The sequence below is a fragment of the Fringilla coelebs genome (assembly GCF_963513975.1).
Source record: "Fringilla coelebs genome assembly, chromosome: 12".
Classification (NCBI taxonomy): Eukaryota; Metazoa; Chordata; class Aves; order Passeriformes; family Fringillidae; genus Fringilla; species Fringilla coelebs.
Window position 1 is genome coordinate 14,994,144 of NC_140038.1, and position 16,880 is coordinate 15,011,023.

Sequence of the window (16,880 nt, forward strand, 5' to 3'; positions counted from 1 at the left end):
AAACTGCTCATCCCATTTCACACCTTCTCACTCTAGATGGTGCTTGGGACTGTGCAGGGGTCAGATAGCTGTGGGAATAAATAAGAAAGAGTTAGGAAGAGAGCCTGCAGGAGCTGGGAGGAGCCAAGGTTGTGGGCAGGGAGCTGGGGCTGGACCAGGAGCCCCAAACACAGAGGTGTTTTTGGGGTGCTGTCCCCTCAACTCTGCTTCCTGTGCAGGAGATGCTGCAGCCCTTGGGAGTTTTGTCCTGAGGCTTTTGCACTGCTGCTTGTCTCTGATGAATGAGGTTTCTTCAGCACTTAAATGACTTTGAACACCTCAGTCCTTGCTTGGGACCCCAGGGCTGCTCCCTCCCAGGACTAGATGAGTAATAGTGATGGAATATCGGGGCAGGTATTTGTTGTGGCAGCAGCTGTACTGCTGCCCACAGCACTTCTCCAGCTCTGCTATCCTACTTTACACCTATTTCTTCCTTTCTGAAAGCATGTGCCTGGGAATAATTCTCTACACTGAAGATGTCTGGATGCAGTGTGTGGTAACAGGAACATACTGCCTCCCGTGTGCTGCAGCCATCTGTCCACGCTGTGTCCAGGCAGCCTGCTGTCCTCTGGTAACACTGACACACTGTCCCTGAAAGGAATGCTCCCTGCCCCATCAGTCAGCATCCAGGGCTGCTGGGGGAAGCAGAGGCTTGAGGAGATGATAGAGGGAAACTGGTGCATGCACAAACACGGGGCAAAGTGAGCCCTGAGAGGATCTCCTGTCTCTGGGACAACAGCAGGGCATGAGGTTCTGGTGGCACTGGCTCTGCTGTCTGTTTTTTGTGTCCAGCTCCTCTGTGTCCCATGAGTGCCATGCAGGGTGGAATAAGTGCAGAGCCTGGGGGAAAAAAACCCAAACCTATTCAGCATAGCTTAAAGCTGTTCTCAGGGCATCTTCCATTGTAGGGTGTCTCTATATGACGATATTTTTGGACAGTGCAGCTGGAGCAGCTCCTCTGCACCCTGTGAGTGCTCCTGGCCAGCCTGGGGCCAGGCAGATGCTGTTGGGGTGAACATGAAACTTGTCTGGACTCATGTGAAAAATGTTCTGAGGGGGAGTTCTCTCTGAATGCTTTGTGTCCTGTGACTTCCTTGTGGCACGCAGGTTTCTCCAGGAAGATTTTTGAGATGCCACTGTGCAGTGGCTTGTGGGGAGCTGTATTGTTCCCACACCTTCCTCAGCTGGGGATTGGGAGCTTTCTCCTTTGCTCAGCCCTCCTGGAAGGGTCTGGTTTGGATGGCTGGGTTGGATGTGGCTGGGCCCATGGGATGGGGGCTGAGTGCATCCCTGTCACACTCTGCAGCCCCCACACACCCTGGCATGACCTTGGCAGGAGCAGCAGAGCAGAGGGAGCTGTGTCACAGTGGTGTTTTATCATCGTTACCCTGACGAATCACAATTACACTGTGGAGTTATGCTCATAATTGTTTCTGCAAAGTTGCATTTGCTTTCTCTACCCCCCTTTTCCCACTGACCTCAAATTATCCTTAATGAGCCACTGCTGGGTGACCTTTCCATGCTTTTTGGGAAGGGGGAGACTGTGCTTTAAATGGGGAAAATGTTGTCCTTGTAAGTCTTTATTCAGCTGCAATTGCCTTTAAGTTTCTGTTACCAATTCATTTTATAGGTTTCATATTGAGGGAATCAAGTCCTTTGTGCCTCTAGTTATTAAATTATGTGATAAGTGCCTTATAATATCATGAAAGATGTTTGATTTCTTGATGGCTTCCTCAGCCCCAAGTAGGGTGTGAGGGATGGATAAAAGGAGCTGCCAATAGCCACAATGGCTGTGCTTAGCCCTGGGTTTGTGTGGGACCTGGGCCAACTTTCAGGGCTTCCCATCAACATCTGCAGCACCTCTGCTTGGAGGAGGCACTCTTACTGGTCAAGGGTTCAGACAGGTCTTTCCTTTATTCCCACTGCAATCAAATTCACATTTGCATGGTCTGGGGTTGGCGTGCCAACAGGTTTGTTTATAATGCTAAACATATCAGGTAATTGAAAGCTAATGTGTCTGTCTGGATTGCAAGGTTTAATGTGCCTGGGTGACGAATTAATTTTCCTGTTGCACTACAAGAGAGAGGAGGCAAATGGTCTGCTTGCCTTCCCTATATGTATATTTATATATATAATTTTTTATATATATATATATATATGTGTGTGTGTGTGTGTGTGTTTTGGGGTGCTGCCTAATTGCTGGCACACAGCTTATTCACTGCCCAGCATCCAAACAAAAGTGGTGGCACTTGCACAGCAGGGACATGTCACTGATTGGAGCTGATGGCATCCTTGTGGGATATCCAGCTTGGGATAGACACAGATTTGGGGACACGTGTACACATGCTGTGCAATACTTGGTGCTTGTCAGGTGCCTTTTTTAGCTGTTGACCACGATGCTTGAAAAGCTGAGAGATGTTAGACAAGTGTTGTACGAGGAGGGTGAAGGAAGGCCAGACACATTAAGGAGCCTCAAGTAAATCGCTTGGTAAATTGGCATGAGGCTGTTTCTTCACCTCTGCCTGGTGTATGTGGGGTGAAATGAGCCTGGCTGTGTTTGACTCCCAGTGGATATTCCAGTCTCCCTTGCTGTGTTGGCCCTGGGCTGGAAGGAGAGCGTGTGAAACTGTGCAGTCTCAAGAAGATGACACCAGCCTGTCATCTTTTTGTCGCACAGGCACTCCTTCTGGGAATGACAGGAATTGCTGTTCCCACAGGTTTGTTGGCTGCCAGTCCCCTTCCAGCAAGCAGGGCAAGGTCCTGGAACTTTCAAGACCTGCTGGTACCTAAACCCTTGAGTCAGTGACCTTATGGTCAGCAAGGTCACTGATCTCTGTCTGTGTGATGCTGGGCCAAAGACACCTGGCTGCCTTGCTGGCTCCACAGGGGATCTGTCAGACGGATGAGATGCTTGCAAGCTGCTGAGCTGACAAACAGGGCTTCATGCTTCACAGCTTTGCTGTTAACTGGGACACAGCAGAGCTGGGGACTGACCACTGGTCCAGCTGCAGTGGCCTACATGGCTTTCAACAAGTTCTAAAGCATGGTTGCAGGGTTGGTGTCCTAAGGCTAGCTTTTGGCAGGCTAAGCCTATGCCTTCCTTTGGAAAGGCAGCTGATTTTCTCAGCAAAGAGATGACTTTGTGGTGAGAGGTTAATGTGATGCTGCACTATATCACAAGTGGTTTGTTTTTCTGGAGAAGACACTGTCTGGCCCAGGTGTGATAGGTGAAGTCTTGGTGGGAGGTGCTGAAAGATGAGAAGTGCTGAGATTGCTTGGAGGTGTTTGCTCATGCTTTTATTGAGATGCTGGCACAAGAGGCAGGAGTGTGCTCATGGGCTTTGCTGCTGGAGCTGTGGGGACACAAAGTCAGCTGAGGGTGGCCAACAGCTGCAGTAACAAACCCAAGAGAGGCTGCAATGCCAAGTGGGGTGGATATAAATGTGGGTGTAACGAGGCTAGGAAATCATGTCTGTTGGAAATGCCCTGCAGGACAGAAATGCTGGGGGCAAACCTTAATAACAGGGTAAACGCAAGCCTCCTGGCTGATGGGGCTGTGGTAAAGGCCAGTGTGATCTCAGGCTTCAAATCAGGGCTTTTTCAGGGTAACTGGGGAGCTGCTCATGCTATTACACAAGTGAGAGCTCCTGGAGACTGCTCTGTGTTTCTGGTCACTCTTACTCAAGGAAAAGGGACTTAAACAGGCTGATAAAGCAAATAGCCATTTTCTATGTGTCTGTCACAGTGGTTCCTCTTGCACTGATCACCAAGTGTGAGCATTAGTTGTGCTGGGTCTGAAATCAGAAACAAAACAAGCTTGCTGCCAGGACTCTGCCTGAGCAATATATCTGCATCACTTCTGGGATGTGAGTTAGTGTCTCTAAGGGCACTTGAGACAATTTGCCTCGCACTTCACAGGTACAGATGTGCTGCCTTAGAAGACCTGGCATCACGTAGCTTGTAAATGATAGCTGGGTGGGCCTGGCTCCTGCTTGTAAAGGGGGGAGGAAATAGTGCCAGGAAAGAAAAAGAGCTGTTTAAGCAAAGATGGTTTTGACACAAGAGAGGATGTAAGTTGCAAGAGAGTATATTTGGGTAAGGAATGAGAGGTGCAGCGTTTCAATCAGTTGGGAGGGCCAAGCCCTTGTTACTCCTAAGCAGGAATTTGGTTGGTCTGTTGAAGGCATGGTATAATTCAGCTCTGCAGTGCAAGCAAGGGGACTTGGACCAGCAGGACCCTTCTAACAAACAAGAAGTATGAGAAGGAAGTGAGTGTTTAAACAAACATGCCCTACCCTCCATTCTCCACCCAGAAAATAGGTGAACAACATCATCTGTGTTAGTGATGCACCTCATATGGTCTAGATTAGAAGTTGCACCTGAGTCTAGGTGGGTCTGCTTGTGGTGAGCTCCTCAGGATTTGTGAAGTATGGTAATGCTCCTGAAGCTATTGGGTCTTGCAGAAGAGCAGCTTGCCTCAATAATAACTGAGGAATGCCACAGGAATATGTACTTAGAGATGTACAGGGAGGAGTAAACTGTATTCCTCTGACTGTAATTCATACCTCAGTGGCTGTCTGAGGAGACCAGGGCAGGGCTGGGAGCTGTCACAGCTGTATTTGGTGTGAACCGGGCACCCGTGTTCCTGCCGGGTTAATGAACCGAGGCAGAGGAGGAGGGAAGGTCTCAGTCTACAGCAGCAAGTGGGAGGATACAAGATTTCTAGGGCAAGCAAACCCTGGAAGGAAAAGAGGGGGAGCTAGCTGAGGTATTGAAGGACATGAGAGGGACTGAAGTTTCAGGGGTGTACTTTCTCTGCTTGGTTGGTTTGCTTTCCTGTGCAACCACTGCCAATTTTACAATCACAGCTTGACTCCTTGAGCTTTCAGAATAAGATGCATTTCTGTTTTGTTTTTTAAGTGGGTTCAGGTGAACCCAGCTAGTGCAAAGTTACACTGTTCTTTCTAAAGCAATAGGAAACCAAAGAAAATATTTTTCCTGGTGTATCTTTGAAGTGCCTGTAAATCAAGACTGATTTGTCACTTCTGGGAGCAAGGGTACAACTCACACTAAGTTGAAAAATCAGAGAGAAAAGGGGAAAAGCCATTTCTGCAAATTCATGAGAAGGGATGTGTTTGTGTATTTTAAAGGACTCAAAGACCCTTGCTGACCTGTGCACCTAAGTGTTATTTCCCTGCATTGCACTCTACATAAAGCAGCTGCTGGTCTGGGGGATTATCCTGTATTTTTGTGTGCACATGTTTTTCCACTGCTGTTTTTCTTGTCTCTCTATGGGTGTGGCATGTCTATGTTAAATAATGAACTAAAGTATATCTGGCTCAGGAAGCTCTTGGGCGTTGTTTGGGAGGCTGGAGTACAATACAGGTTGTGGAGCTGTGTTTACAGCCTGTGCTATGTCACTGGGGGGAGTGGGGGATGCCACAGGGAGCCCCAAGACCCCCCTGCACCAGTGCTGAGTCACAGGGAATTCACGCCTGGGCATGTCACTGGGAACAAGCTCAGGTCTTTTTCTGTCTCTTCTAGAATGCTGCCCACATGGCTTTGAGTGTCAGGTCAAAAATAACCTTGACTTTTTTTAGCAAACACGATCAATAAAACAAGAGCCAATCTGGCCGCCGCCTCCTTCCCAGCTGTGGTTGCTCCATAACTCCTGGCTCGGGGCTGTTCCATCCCTCCCTGAAGGTCATTGCTTGGATGCTGTAGCTGCAGCTTGCCCTGGTGGGAAACCAAGATCATCCCATTCCTCCTTCCCATGTCCTTTCTCTTGGAGAACCCTCACTTTGCTATGTAGGAGTTGCAGATTGGAAACGTTCTCAACCTTTGTTTCTGGCCTTGCTCAGTCCTGCAATCTCATGGCCCAGGGCCTGAGCTGGCAGCCCTGCCTCACCTCCAGAGTTTCACTGAGCTCTTGGATCTCCTGACTGACTCCTCCCAGTCTGTGTTTTGTTCTGGAAACGTTCACAGGGGCGGCAGACAATGGCAGGGAACACGAAGTGGCTGTAATAATGTCCTGTTTCTCATCCTGTCTGGGACACAGGCAATCTCAGCTGATGAGCAGGGCATTGGGGATGAACTGTGACTTATCCTGTCGTGCAGCAGCATGTGCTGTGTCCTTAGCATAACCCCTCTGGGCATGCAGACAAATTGTGGAACATGTGGGAAGCAGAGGTGACTCTTGTGGGTCTCTCATTTCTTGGAGCTACATGGTGAGAGCAGAGGAATATAAGGAGATTTAGTCCAGGCTTTGTGTTTTACTTTTTTTGAGATGGATGCAATTTGAGGTGTGGCTCAAGTAGGTCCACCTATTTCCCTCGTGCTAATTCACCTGTTCTCGTGAAAGCAGAAGGAATAGCAAATGCTGGAGGAGGAATCTGTGGCCCCTGTGACTGCTCTATAAGTGGTCTAAGATCCTTCTTCTGCTCTCTCACCATGTGGGGTCCTGCAGCCTTCTTGCCCAGAATCACAGCACAGTTCTCAGTGTTTTCTCATCGCTCCAACCCTTCATCACTTGGAGATGTTTCCTCTCTCCTGGGTCAAGTCCAAAGCCAACTATTGCATCAAGGCAGATGTGAGCTTGGGTGCACATGCTCAGAGACTTCAAAGTTGGGCTTCTTTCACATATTGTCTGAAGGGACCTGCCAGATGTTTTCCCTCTCTCAGTTGGCTTTTAGAGAGGACTACCTCCACCTGCTTCTCAGAAAAGACCCTCTTAAAAATGTTTGTGTTTCTGGTGGGAGGGTGTCTGAGTTTAATCTGGGAGAAAGCCAGAACTGGTCGAAAACTGCCTGAGAGATGAGGATTGAACTCCTTCACACCACAGAGCATTGCAGCCTCTTAGCAGAGGCTGATGGCCACAGCCAGGCAGCCACACTGCTGCCAGCATCACTCCTGTGCTGCTGATAACAGGGGACCCTGTTCTCTGGGGCTGCTGATCTGTCACCTTCCCCCGCCTCTAATATTTACTGAAAGTGATCCTGCAGTGACAGATCTATTTCTGTTTTTGTTCTCTGTAACATACCTGCCAGACTGCCCCAGGCGACTGAGGAATTTGTAATAAAGGCAATGTTTCCAAACTAAGCTTGGTGCTCTCCTGCCAGCAGTGTGTCCAGCCAGCAAAGACTAGGAGCCTGTTTATCCACCCCAGTTAGAGACTGGATAAATAGATGACGTTTTTTCATTTAGGCCCTAATTTTTTGTTGAGAGGTTTTATTTGCTTTCACTCTTTTTGCACGACCCATTTCAATCGTGTCTTTGTTCACTGATGTGTGCAGGGAGGGGCAATGACTTGGGCAAGGATATTCAATGGCTTGGTTGCATGTTCTGTGCTTGTGGGTAAACCCAAGTTATTTGACTTTTCCAAGAGGCTGGTAAAACAGAATGGGGCTGGGTGGTAGGGTATGGCATCCTCCCTCTGTGTGCTGTCCCTGGCATGGGCTCAGCAACCATCTGGTTGTGCCACAGCTGAGCCTTTCCTTCTTCTCCACAGACACATAGAGAACTGGAAGAACTTGCAGACACTGAACGCCGTTGACATGGAGCTGTACACGGGACTCCAGAGGCTGTGAGTATGTCCTGTGCCCTGGGGAGGGGAATGGGCCTGGGCAGCCCCTTCCTGCCAGCAGAGCCATGCCTTCCTTCCCTCTGCAGCCCCCATGCTGCCACTTTAAACTGCTGGATCTACTCTGCTTTGCTATGGGAGTCCACAAAACTGAGATGAAATGCCTTTTGGTCTTGGCTGGGTCTGTGAGGAGGAGGATTGCTAGCTCCTGACAGCTCTGTCAACACACATCAGCCCTGACCTCTCCTCTCCCCTGCTGTTCTGGTTCTGGGCTTGTGTGTTGCTCTGACTCATTCCAGCCCCACAATGTGAAATTCCAGCTGTCTCCACCAATCCTTCATTGCTGGGCTGTTGGTCCTCATTTAGTGCAGTTACCATCATGGTGGTGCTGTGCAATAAGGGATTTGCATCTCCCTGCACAGATCTCTTAGCATGGAGAGAGGTCAGTTTTGTGCGTCATGGAGGGGAAACTGAGGTCCACGGGGTTGAAGGGACTTTGCATATGCTTGGGAAGCCTGGCCAAGCAAGGATGCCAGCCAGTCTCTTAATTCCCCCTCCTACATCCTCTGGATCTGTGAGCACCCTGGATGCTGCATGTGTGAGATGCAGAGTGTTGCTCAGGGCTAATCAGAGACTCTAATAATGTGTTTCACTGGGAGCTTTACATTAAGTACAGCTCCCATGTGGGCTGGAGGAGCTGTATGGGGCTGAGCATTCAGTAACCAAATTCCAGCAAGCTGAACTTACAACACACAAAACCCTTGTAAGCAGGCTGGCTGTTGTTCTCTCCTCACGTAACAAAGCAGCAGAGACAGCAGATATTTACAGAATTACAGAACATGTTGAGCTGGAAGGGATCTACAAAGATCATCAAGTTCAACTCCTGGCCCTGCACAGGACCTTCCCCAATAGTCACACCATATTGACAAATCTGGTTGTAGTACTGATAGAGCTTTTCCAAAGTAGGCTGTGGAAAGGATTATTCTCCCTTCAAGATCCAGAATTCCCTATGGAAAATACCCTTCTTCATCAGAGCTGCAAGCAGCAGGATTTGCCCTTGGGTATGAAGATGGGAGATGGCTTTGCTGTGGTTAGGTTTGCCATGCAGTGCTGCTTGTGGAGATGGAGGGAGAGCAGAGGAGCAGGAGATGGCCTGTGCCACCCCAGCAAGCCTTGGTGGACGTGGGAGCAGAGCAATTGTCTGCCTTGACCCCATTGCTGCCCTTCTGCATCTCTCCACAGGACAATCAGGAACTCAGGACTACGAAACATCCAGCCCAGAGCCTTTGCCAAGAACCCCCACCTGCACTATATGTAAGTGCCAATGGCTCCTGTCCCCTTTTGCCTCTTCTCCCTGTGGAAATGTGGTTCCCAAGGCAGATCCCAAAAGTCTCTGTGGGGGACTCCAAGGAGAGGGAAGGGGAATGCTGATGGGGAAGGGAAAGGGCAGGAAATGGAAAAGCAAACTGCTCAGAGAAGTGGAATGGGCTGCAGTGCAGGATGGGGAGGGCTCCTGCTGGGAAACTGAGGGGTTTGGGTTCCTAATGACTGCCCTGGCTCTGATGGCAGCTGTGATGAGTGCAGCATCATCACCAACCCCGTGGCTGCTGCACATTTCCCTTTCTGCTGAGTTTGGGGGCAGCCACCCTCCTCAGACCACAGCCAGAGCCTGCCCTGCTCATTACTTTTTAACTAAAGACTGCTTTTCTGACACAAATCCTGGCGTGTGGAGCTGCCAGCTCTGCTGCTAATTATTGACTTCTTACACTGGTGTCTGCAGGGGTGTGGGGTAGGGAAGTTTTGTTCCAGAGAGGCTGGAGCCCTGCTATCCTGGGACATGGCACAAGTGTCCAGCTGCTGGGGCACTGTGAGCTAGAGAGCGGTGTCACAGGGAATTTCCACATACTCAAGGCCAAGTGCACTGGTTTCTTTTCCAGAGGTGTATTTACTTTTCCCAAGGTGATAAAGCAAACCCTGAATTTCAGGCCACTGTGCAAAGTGCTCAGTGGGCTTGAAATAGTTTGTCCAAGGGACTTGTGTCCAAGATCTCTGCTCCACTGTAGGTATGAAAGGTGAAAAGGGTTTGGTGAGAGGCCCTGGCCGTGGGCACCAGCTGACGGGCTGAATGGGAGTGTTTATCCCTGCTTTTTGGAAAGCAGTGCTAGTGGCTTCTTCAGTGAAAAAGTGCATTCATTTGAGTGTGTGGGCGCATTGGGCCATTGATACAGACTCGTTCCTGGGGCAAGGAGATGGATTCGACCTGCAGAGCATTTGTCTTTTGATTTCTGCTCAGAGATGATGTGAACTGAAAAACCCCAAAAGCTTCCTTTTTGGAAAACCATTTACAGTTGCTAAGTGACAGTAAAGTACTTGCTAAATAGAAGATCTGCAGTACCAAAGGACATGAATCGTTGAGGGCATTGTGAACATGAACTGAGCCTTTTTGAGCTTCAAGAATTGCATATTTTCATAATAAACCCTCGTTAACGCTGACCACTGGGATATTCCTGATTTCTGCTTTTATTTATTTTGATTTGTAGCATTTGTTTTGTGTTTTCTGTAGTTGTTCGTTCCTGGGAAGCAGTTCTCTCTGAACCACTCTGAATTGATTTTTTTTTTTTTGACGGTTGTTTGTCAATTGTGCAGTTGCTGTTTATGTATCTAGCAGATAAAATGAATAACATTTGATTCCTGATGAAATTAGTTTGGATGTCGTAGGAGTTTAGAGGGCCATGTATGCTAGCTTTGAGGCTGAATGTGCCATTAATGTGTACACAGGCAATTGTTGCTGCTTTTCCCCAAAGTGTTTGTTTTTGTCTTTTGGAATTACTTCTGTGAGTGGAAAAAACCCCACATCCATCTTCTGTCAAGAGTTAGGATTGGTACGTGGTGATGAAATATGTGTTTGTTTACTGCTTGGGCCCTGTAAGATTGATCATGTTCTTAACATCTTTCTTTCCCTGCCTTTTGGAGCTCCAGGCAAGTAAGTATATTATTTGCTTGGTGTTTGCCAGTGGGTTTTGATGCTGTTCCTGGGGCTTGGCAGTGTGGATGTTCCCCGTGAGGGATGCTGGACAGCTGAGGATGGAGACCTGGGCTTGTGGCTCCCTGCTGCTTCCCAAGGGCTCTCAGACCTCGATGCCTTTGATGCTCCCTTGCAGCCAGGGTGGCTGGAGAGGCTCTGCACAGCCTGGCAGGTGCCTGGTGTCACCTGGGATCCCCTCCATGGCCTCAGCACTCTGCCAGCACATCAAGGTTCCTCCTTGGCTGCTCTGCCTCCCTGGGAGCTCAGCTCAAAGGCCTGACATTTTCTGCAGCCTCTGCACGTAGGAGCCAGGGATAAAAGGATTAATGGAAATGTCACTCTGCTGTAAGTCTTGGGCTGCTGTAGTGAGGTACAGGAGTGGATGGGAGTGAAGGATACTGTCCCAGTCCTCTTGTGGTGGGTCTGAGTGCAGGGCTGGGACCATGGGATGGTGCTTAGGGTTTGTTGAGTCACTGCCACACATTCTTGTTGTCACTCTGGTTTTCTTTCTTCTTTGGTGGCTGTTTGGATGGTTGCTGGTGGAGCTGAGTCAATAAGATGGCAAATGTGTCTGATAAATGACAGAGTGGCTCCACTGCCAGGGAGGGTTGGCACAGGGTGGTGGGGACCCCAGGCTGGACCTTGGCAGGGTGTCACAAGCTGGTTCTGAGCAGTTTTTTTCACTTGAAGCTCACGTACAAATTCTGAGGTCTCAAAAGCTTATTTCCACCCCACACATGCCTGCCTTCCCCTCCTGGGTTAAATTGAAACTTCCTGCTGAACTGAGTTTTTTCCCAGTGCCTTTCATCAAGGTTTCCTCCTCTCAGATGGGCCAGATAGCTCTGCCTTCTCCCAGTAACATCTATTTCTGGCCCTTCCTCTGTGCACGCGCTCGTCTTCAGACCCCAGCTGTGCAATCACAAGCAGATCACTTATCCCAGCTCTAATTGCAGGAGCTCAGGTTTGTGAGGGTTTGGGTGAAGCTTGGCTTGGTTTTTTTCCCCTTCCCCACCACAGAGTCAGGGAGGAAAGGTGGGAAACCCATGAAGGAGATTTTCAGCATTCAGCTGCTCAAATGGTAGACCTCAGGGTGCTCCAAAGTGCAGCCTGGCAGGGACATGCCTGTCCTTTCAAGGTTAGAAATTAGCTGTATTAAGTGCAAGGGGCTTGAGGCTGGCATGATGAGTGGAGGGTGGCTGTGAGCCAGAGGTGTGAATCTAGAAATAGCTTTGGTTTCCTCTTCCTACTCCTTGAATGAGGACAATTAGGGCTCCATGGCCGGTTTGATCGTTGGTGATGTGAAGCCTATCACTGCTATGGAGACAATCCAAAATATAACAGTGGGTTTTGCAGCATGGATCCACCTCTTCTGCTGGTGGTTGGGCTGAGACTTCAGTCCTTCTAAAACAAATACTGGCTGGGTGCTAAATAGGGGTGGATGTGTGTCTGATCTGATATCTTCCAGGGTTGTGTACCCTTGCTGGAGATCATCTCACTGGGAGAAGTTGTGTGGTAGGTTCCTGGTCCAATTTCTGTGCATGTTTGACAGCCCTTTGGCTATGACAGGGATGGTCCTGGACAATCTCATGCCATGCATGTGAGGACCAACAGGTCTAGGCTGTGGAAGACTGAGCCTTTGTAGCCAAGGTTTCTGGGTGTTAGTGTTAGCAGGTGATGCAGCTGAGCAGAGGAAATGTTTGTGTTGACAGAAAACCTCAATCTTTAGCTTGAGGCTGTGTAAGAAGACTCTAGGATGGTATGGATCCTAAATTTGAGAACTATAAGCTGTCTGAATACATATTTACTGTGCTGCTGTGTTTAGCACAGCTTGGTGAGGGAAGAGCCTTGCATGCTCTCACTCTCTCTGTGCCCCTAATGACTCTGGAAACCTTTGGCCAATTTATTTGAACTTGATAGAGGGTTACAAGTTGGGAGTTTATCAACTTCCTACACATATCATGAAACCAGGCAGAGTAAAGGGAAGGTTTTGTAGTGCCTTGTGGGGAGGAATTCAGCATTAACATGTTCCTCGTGAGGCACTGGGAAGTCTGCAGCAGAACTGAGCTTCACAGTGCTCCAGGAACTGGTGCACAGGGGAGAACAGGACTTCCACTGGCTGTGGGGCAGTAGAGCAGGCTGTGCTTGCAACCAGACAGGTTGGTATTTGCAGTGCCTGAGTCACCCTTTCCTGGGAGCAGGTACTTCAGAGGCTGTGATTCCCTCAGAATGTTTTCCTGGGCTGCTGCGTACTCAACCAGCCAGTCAGGAGGCACTGCCTTGTATTTGCAGAGGTAATTGTGCACACCTTATTTATTGTGTAGTAAAGAAAACAAATTAAGGCTGTGTAATTACAGAGACAGGCATGCTTTTAAATAAGGCTTAAGTAGTCAGATTTCTATTTAGAAAATTAATAATTACCATTTCTGTCTGCATCAGAGGCTCCTCTTAAACTGTCTTCTGGAGGTTTATACATGCTCAAAATTAGTTTGTGGGCCAGCCCAGACACAGCCTCCATCAAAGAGCACTCTCTCAGTGCTGCCTGCCAGGGTAAAGACAGGGTTGAGGATCAGACTTTCCCTTCCAGTCTTCACCTAAAGGTCTTAAAGATTGTGACCCTGGGCTGGCTCATGCTGTGTGTAATTGTTTTTTTCAGTATGGTGTGGTCAGATGATCAGCTTCCCAGGTGTTTTTTATCTGTGTGGTCGTGTGGATCTCTTTCTCCCCAAAATGAGGACTGGGGAATAAGTGGAAGGTGCTGGCAGGAATGCTGCAGGGACATGCTTTGTCTGTTGAAAGACTGAGCTGGATGATCCATAGGCTTCTTTTCATGGGCAAATTTGAGCTGTGAATAATCTGGAGCTCCCCAGAATATCCTTTGTAGGTTGTGGTATTTTCTGAGGATGGGGTTGGCTTCAGTGTTCTGTTTGGTTCAAGGCAGTTGAGCAGTGTCAGATGAGCTGGTACCTTGGTACTGAATGTAGCTTGTAGCTCTGGCATGGGGATAGGAAAAACACAGGGCTGCATCCCCTGAAAATTAAGGGGGCTGAGGCAGTATGAAGTTGGTGTGTTACCTTCTGTCCTCTTCAGTGCTGTGTCAGGACAGGACTCATAGCACTCCAAAAACTGAGGCCTGTGTGATTTCAGAGGGCTGCAGGCAACCCTCTGCAAGGCTGGCAAGCTTCACTTTCTTTGGTCTGTGCGTCTGGGAGATTGATTGAGATCTTACACTAAATAAAGAATTAAACAAGTAATCAGATGCTGAATTATTCCAAGGGTTCCTCTTGGTCATGCCTTGAGGGTCACTTTCCCCTGCTCAGAGTTAACAATCTGTTGTCTTGCTCTGAGAGAGCCATTCTTAGATATGAATCAGGGTTAAACTCTCTCTCTTGCTCCATTCCACAACCAGCTTCAGGCCCTGTGCCTGCCTGCAACCCTCCACTTGATTCTGGATGTCCTGTTAGTCTTCTGCCTCCTTCCTGATGGTTTCTTCCTGCTCTGTCCTTACACCCCTGTACTGCTGTCATACTCACCCTGGCAGTCTCCTCCTAACCCAAAGGGTTGTGTTTTAATTGGCCTTGATTTCCTATCTCTGCTCCTGAATCAATGCAGCCTCATGAGGCCCTGGGTACCAGCTGGGCACAGTGGGTATGACAGTGGGTGAGCTCTTAGTTCACTGGGAGGCTGGAGCAAAATGCATTTACCCAAACCACCTTCTTGATAGTTTAATGTGTTTTGTTTTGCATTTCCTAAATAGGAGTTAAATTTCTCTTCATGGATATAGGCAAAATAAGAAGTATGAGAAAGATTTAAACAGCCTTTAAGTTCTATTAGGTGAATATTCCTTTACTATCCCAAAGCAGGCAGCAGCTTGGCTACCTTTTGATTCCCATTTGCACTCTAAGGATGTTCCTGCTCCAGCCCCTTCCAAGATCAAATCACTGCGCTGCGATTAACTCAGGGAGGCATTTTCCCCCATATGTCTGCAGCCCTATAAAATTCTGGGCATGCCTACAGCACAGCCACTAAAATAAACAGCTGTAACATCTCCTCTGCTTCCATAAACTTCCCTGTTTTCTCCCCATCTGCTTTGTCCCCTGGATGCCAGTGTAGAGCAGGTCCTTGCTGATATGTTAATCGGCAGCAGGGGTTTGATGGCATGTTTATTCCCAGTTTCCTGCCGCAGGTGACTGATAAGCAGCTAACTGCAGCTTCTCCTTTTGCTGCAGTGGCAGAGGTAGGTCCTGCGTTTTGCCAGCCATTGTGTACGAGGCCAGAGGAGAGACCAGCTCCCTGCAGGACTGTGGCTTCCCTTCAGGCTGGGTTGAAATCATTTGACCTGCATTGAGAGGGCTGGGTAACCAATTCCTGGCTGCAGGCTGCCTTGCTGGGCTGTGGAGAGGGTTTATTGTACTGTGATAGAAAGGGGAGCAGTGAGTTTGTGACTGATGCACTCTAGTAGGACCTGAGAATTTCCAACTCAAGCACTTCATGTTTTGTGCCAAGATTTGTCCTGCTTCAGTTCCCCATCTTAAAACCTGGAATAACATTTATTTTCTCTGCTTTTATTTGATCTATTTGAGGCAGAACACCTTGTATGATTTCTACTGAAACCTGGCCTTGAGTTGTGGGATGCTGTTGCAATGTTAGATCAGTTACAATAACTCTGTCACAAGTAAGGTTTGCATATTTGGGTTCTTATGTAATGTCAATGACTCTGGAACCTGGGCTCTCAGGATTTCACTCTGGGTTTGTCTCTCCTGCCTTCTTTTGAAATGTTGAGATGATCTTTCCAGTTACATTGTGAGAGTTATTTCCCTTTCTGAAATTTGATCAAATTTTCTTTTGACTGACATGTGAAATGGGAAGCTGTGGTTTTTGAAAAGGTCCTGTTTTTTCCCATCCACTCTTTAAAAAAGTCTGCAGACAGTGCTGGGAATGTTTAAAATGAAGCCGTTCCTACAATGATGTGAGGTTTGTTGTTTGTATGGTGCTTTTTGTATTTTTTGGTTGGCTGAGGTTTTTTTTTGTTTGCCTTTTTTGTTTTCTTTTTTCTTTTTTACAAGACTGGAGTAAAATATGAACTTCAGACAAGTTGGTGTGTTTGGGGGAGTCAGCCTTTGCTGTGCAACATTGGCCTGATGGATGTCTTGTGGTGAGCTTCCCCTCAAAGAGAGTCACAACATTTCTTTTGGCTGTGATCCTGAAAATGAGACACAGTTGTACCTTGGTTAAACCTCACCACATCTCTGAGACCCTCAGTAGCAGAGCTTGAGCTGATTTCTGGAGATTTGGGCAAGACAAGGAATGGATCTTGTTTCTAGGCTTCTGAGATCACTGCAGCGTGGAGGGGCTCCAGAAAGAGCCTCTGACTGTCCCTCTTGCTTCCTCCCCAAACCCTGTGCTGCAAAGCATTTCTTACCTGCCTGTTCCAGTGTGAGAGGGGCTGCAGAGGGAAGAGGAACCTTCCCTGGGAGGGGGTACCTGAGGGCATGGAAACCTGCTCTAAAGCTGCTGGAGGAATGAACAGTCATGGCAGGATGAGTGGAAGTTTAGTGACCACAGAAGTTATCTGTCCTGGGATTTGTCTTTCCATGATCCTGGTTTACTCACAGTATGATTACAGGGCTGGTTTTCCCTTTTTGATATACTGGCAATAAGCACCAGGGCAGAAAAATAGAAACATTAAAATCATATGGTATTTGAGCAATAAGATACGACAGGGCATGAATGATGGGACATTAATTCATGATGGTGTGTGACAAGGCAGGAATTTAAATGTCATAAGTTAGGCAGCCGTGAGTTTTATAGGAATTATAAAATTTTATTAGAATACTGGTCAAAGGGTGGAGTTTCCCACCAACCCCTCCCCTTATTTGTATTTGGGAAGAGATGAGTTGTGAATTCTGTCGGATGCAAGAGACTGGGGGGTGTTTCGAGGGCCGCCAGTGAGAGCCAGAGGTGTGTCTCCCCGGGGAGCTGTGAGTGACCGTGTTTCATGCCTGTTGTCCTCCAGAACGCCTGGAGCCATGCTTGGGCATTCCCGAGGCTGCTCCCCAGGGAGCTGTGCTGGTGCCCGGCGCCCTGCGCCCCGCGGGGCCGCGCTTCAGCACCACGGACAGGGCCGGCGGCTCCTCCCGTCCCTCCGGCTCTCGTCCCCTCTCCCTGCGGCCGCCTGGCCTCTGACCCCGCTCCCTGCCTGTGCTGAAGCCTCCCGGCTTCCCTGCCCTCCCAGCCCAG

The 16,880-nt window shown here is 48.6% G+C and overlaps 1 protein-coding gene across 4 annotated transcripts in view; it reads left to right on the top strand.

Annotated features, from left to right (window-relative positions):
• The window catches only part of NTRK3 (neurotrophic receptor tyrosine kinase 3), a gene marked incomplete at both ends in the record, with an annotated part of 200,202 nt that overhangs the window by 23,907 nt on the left and 159,415 nt on the right, over positions 1-16,880 (top strand). For all 4 annotated transcript variants that reach the window (XM_084213965.1, XM_084213964.1, XM_084213966.1 and 1 more), the window contains 2 exons: positions 7,547-7,621; positions 8,861-8,932. In XM_084213965.1, coding sequence (XP_084070091.1) covers positions 7,547-7,621; positions 8,861-8,932 — 147 coding nt within the window. The remainder of the gene's footprint in view (positions 1-7,546; positions 7,622-8,860; positions 8,933-16,880) is intronic.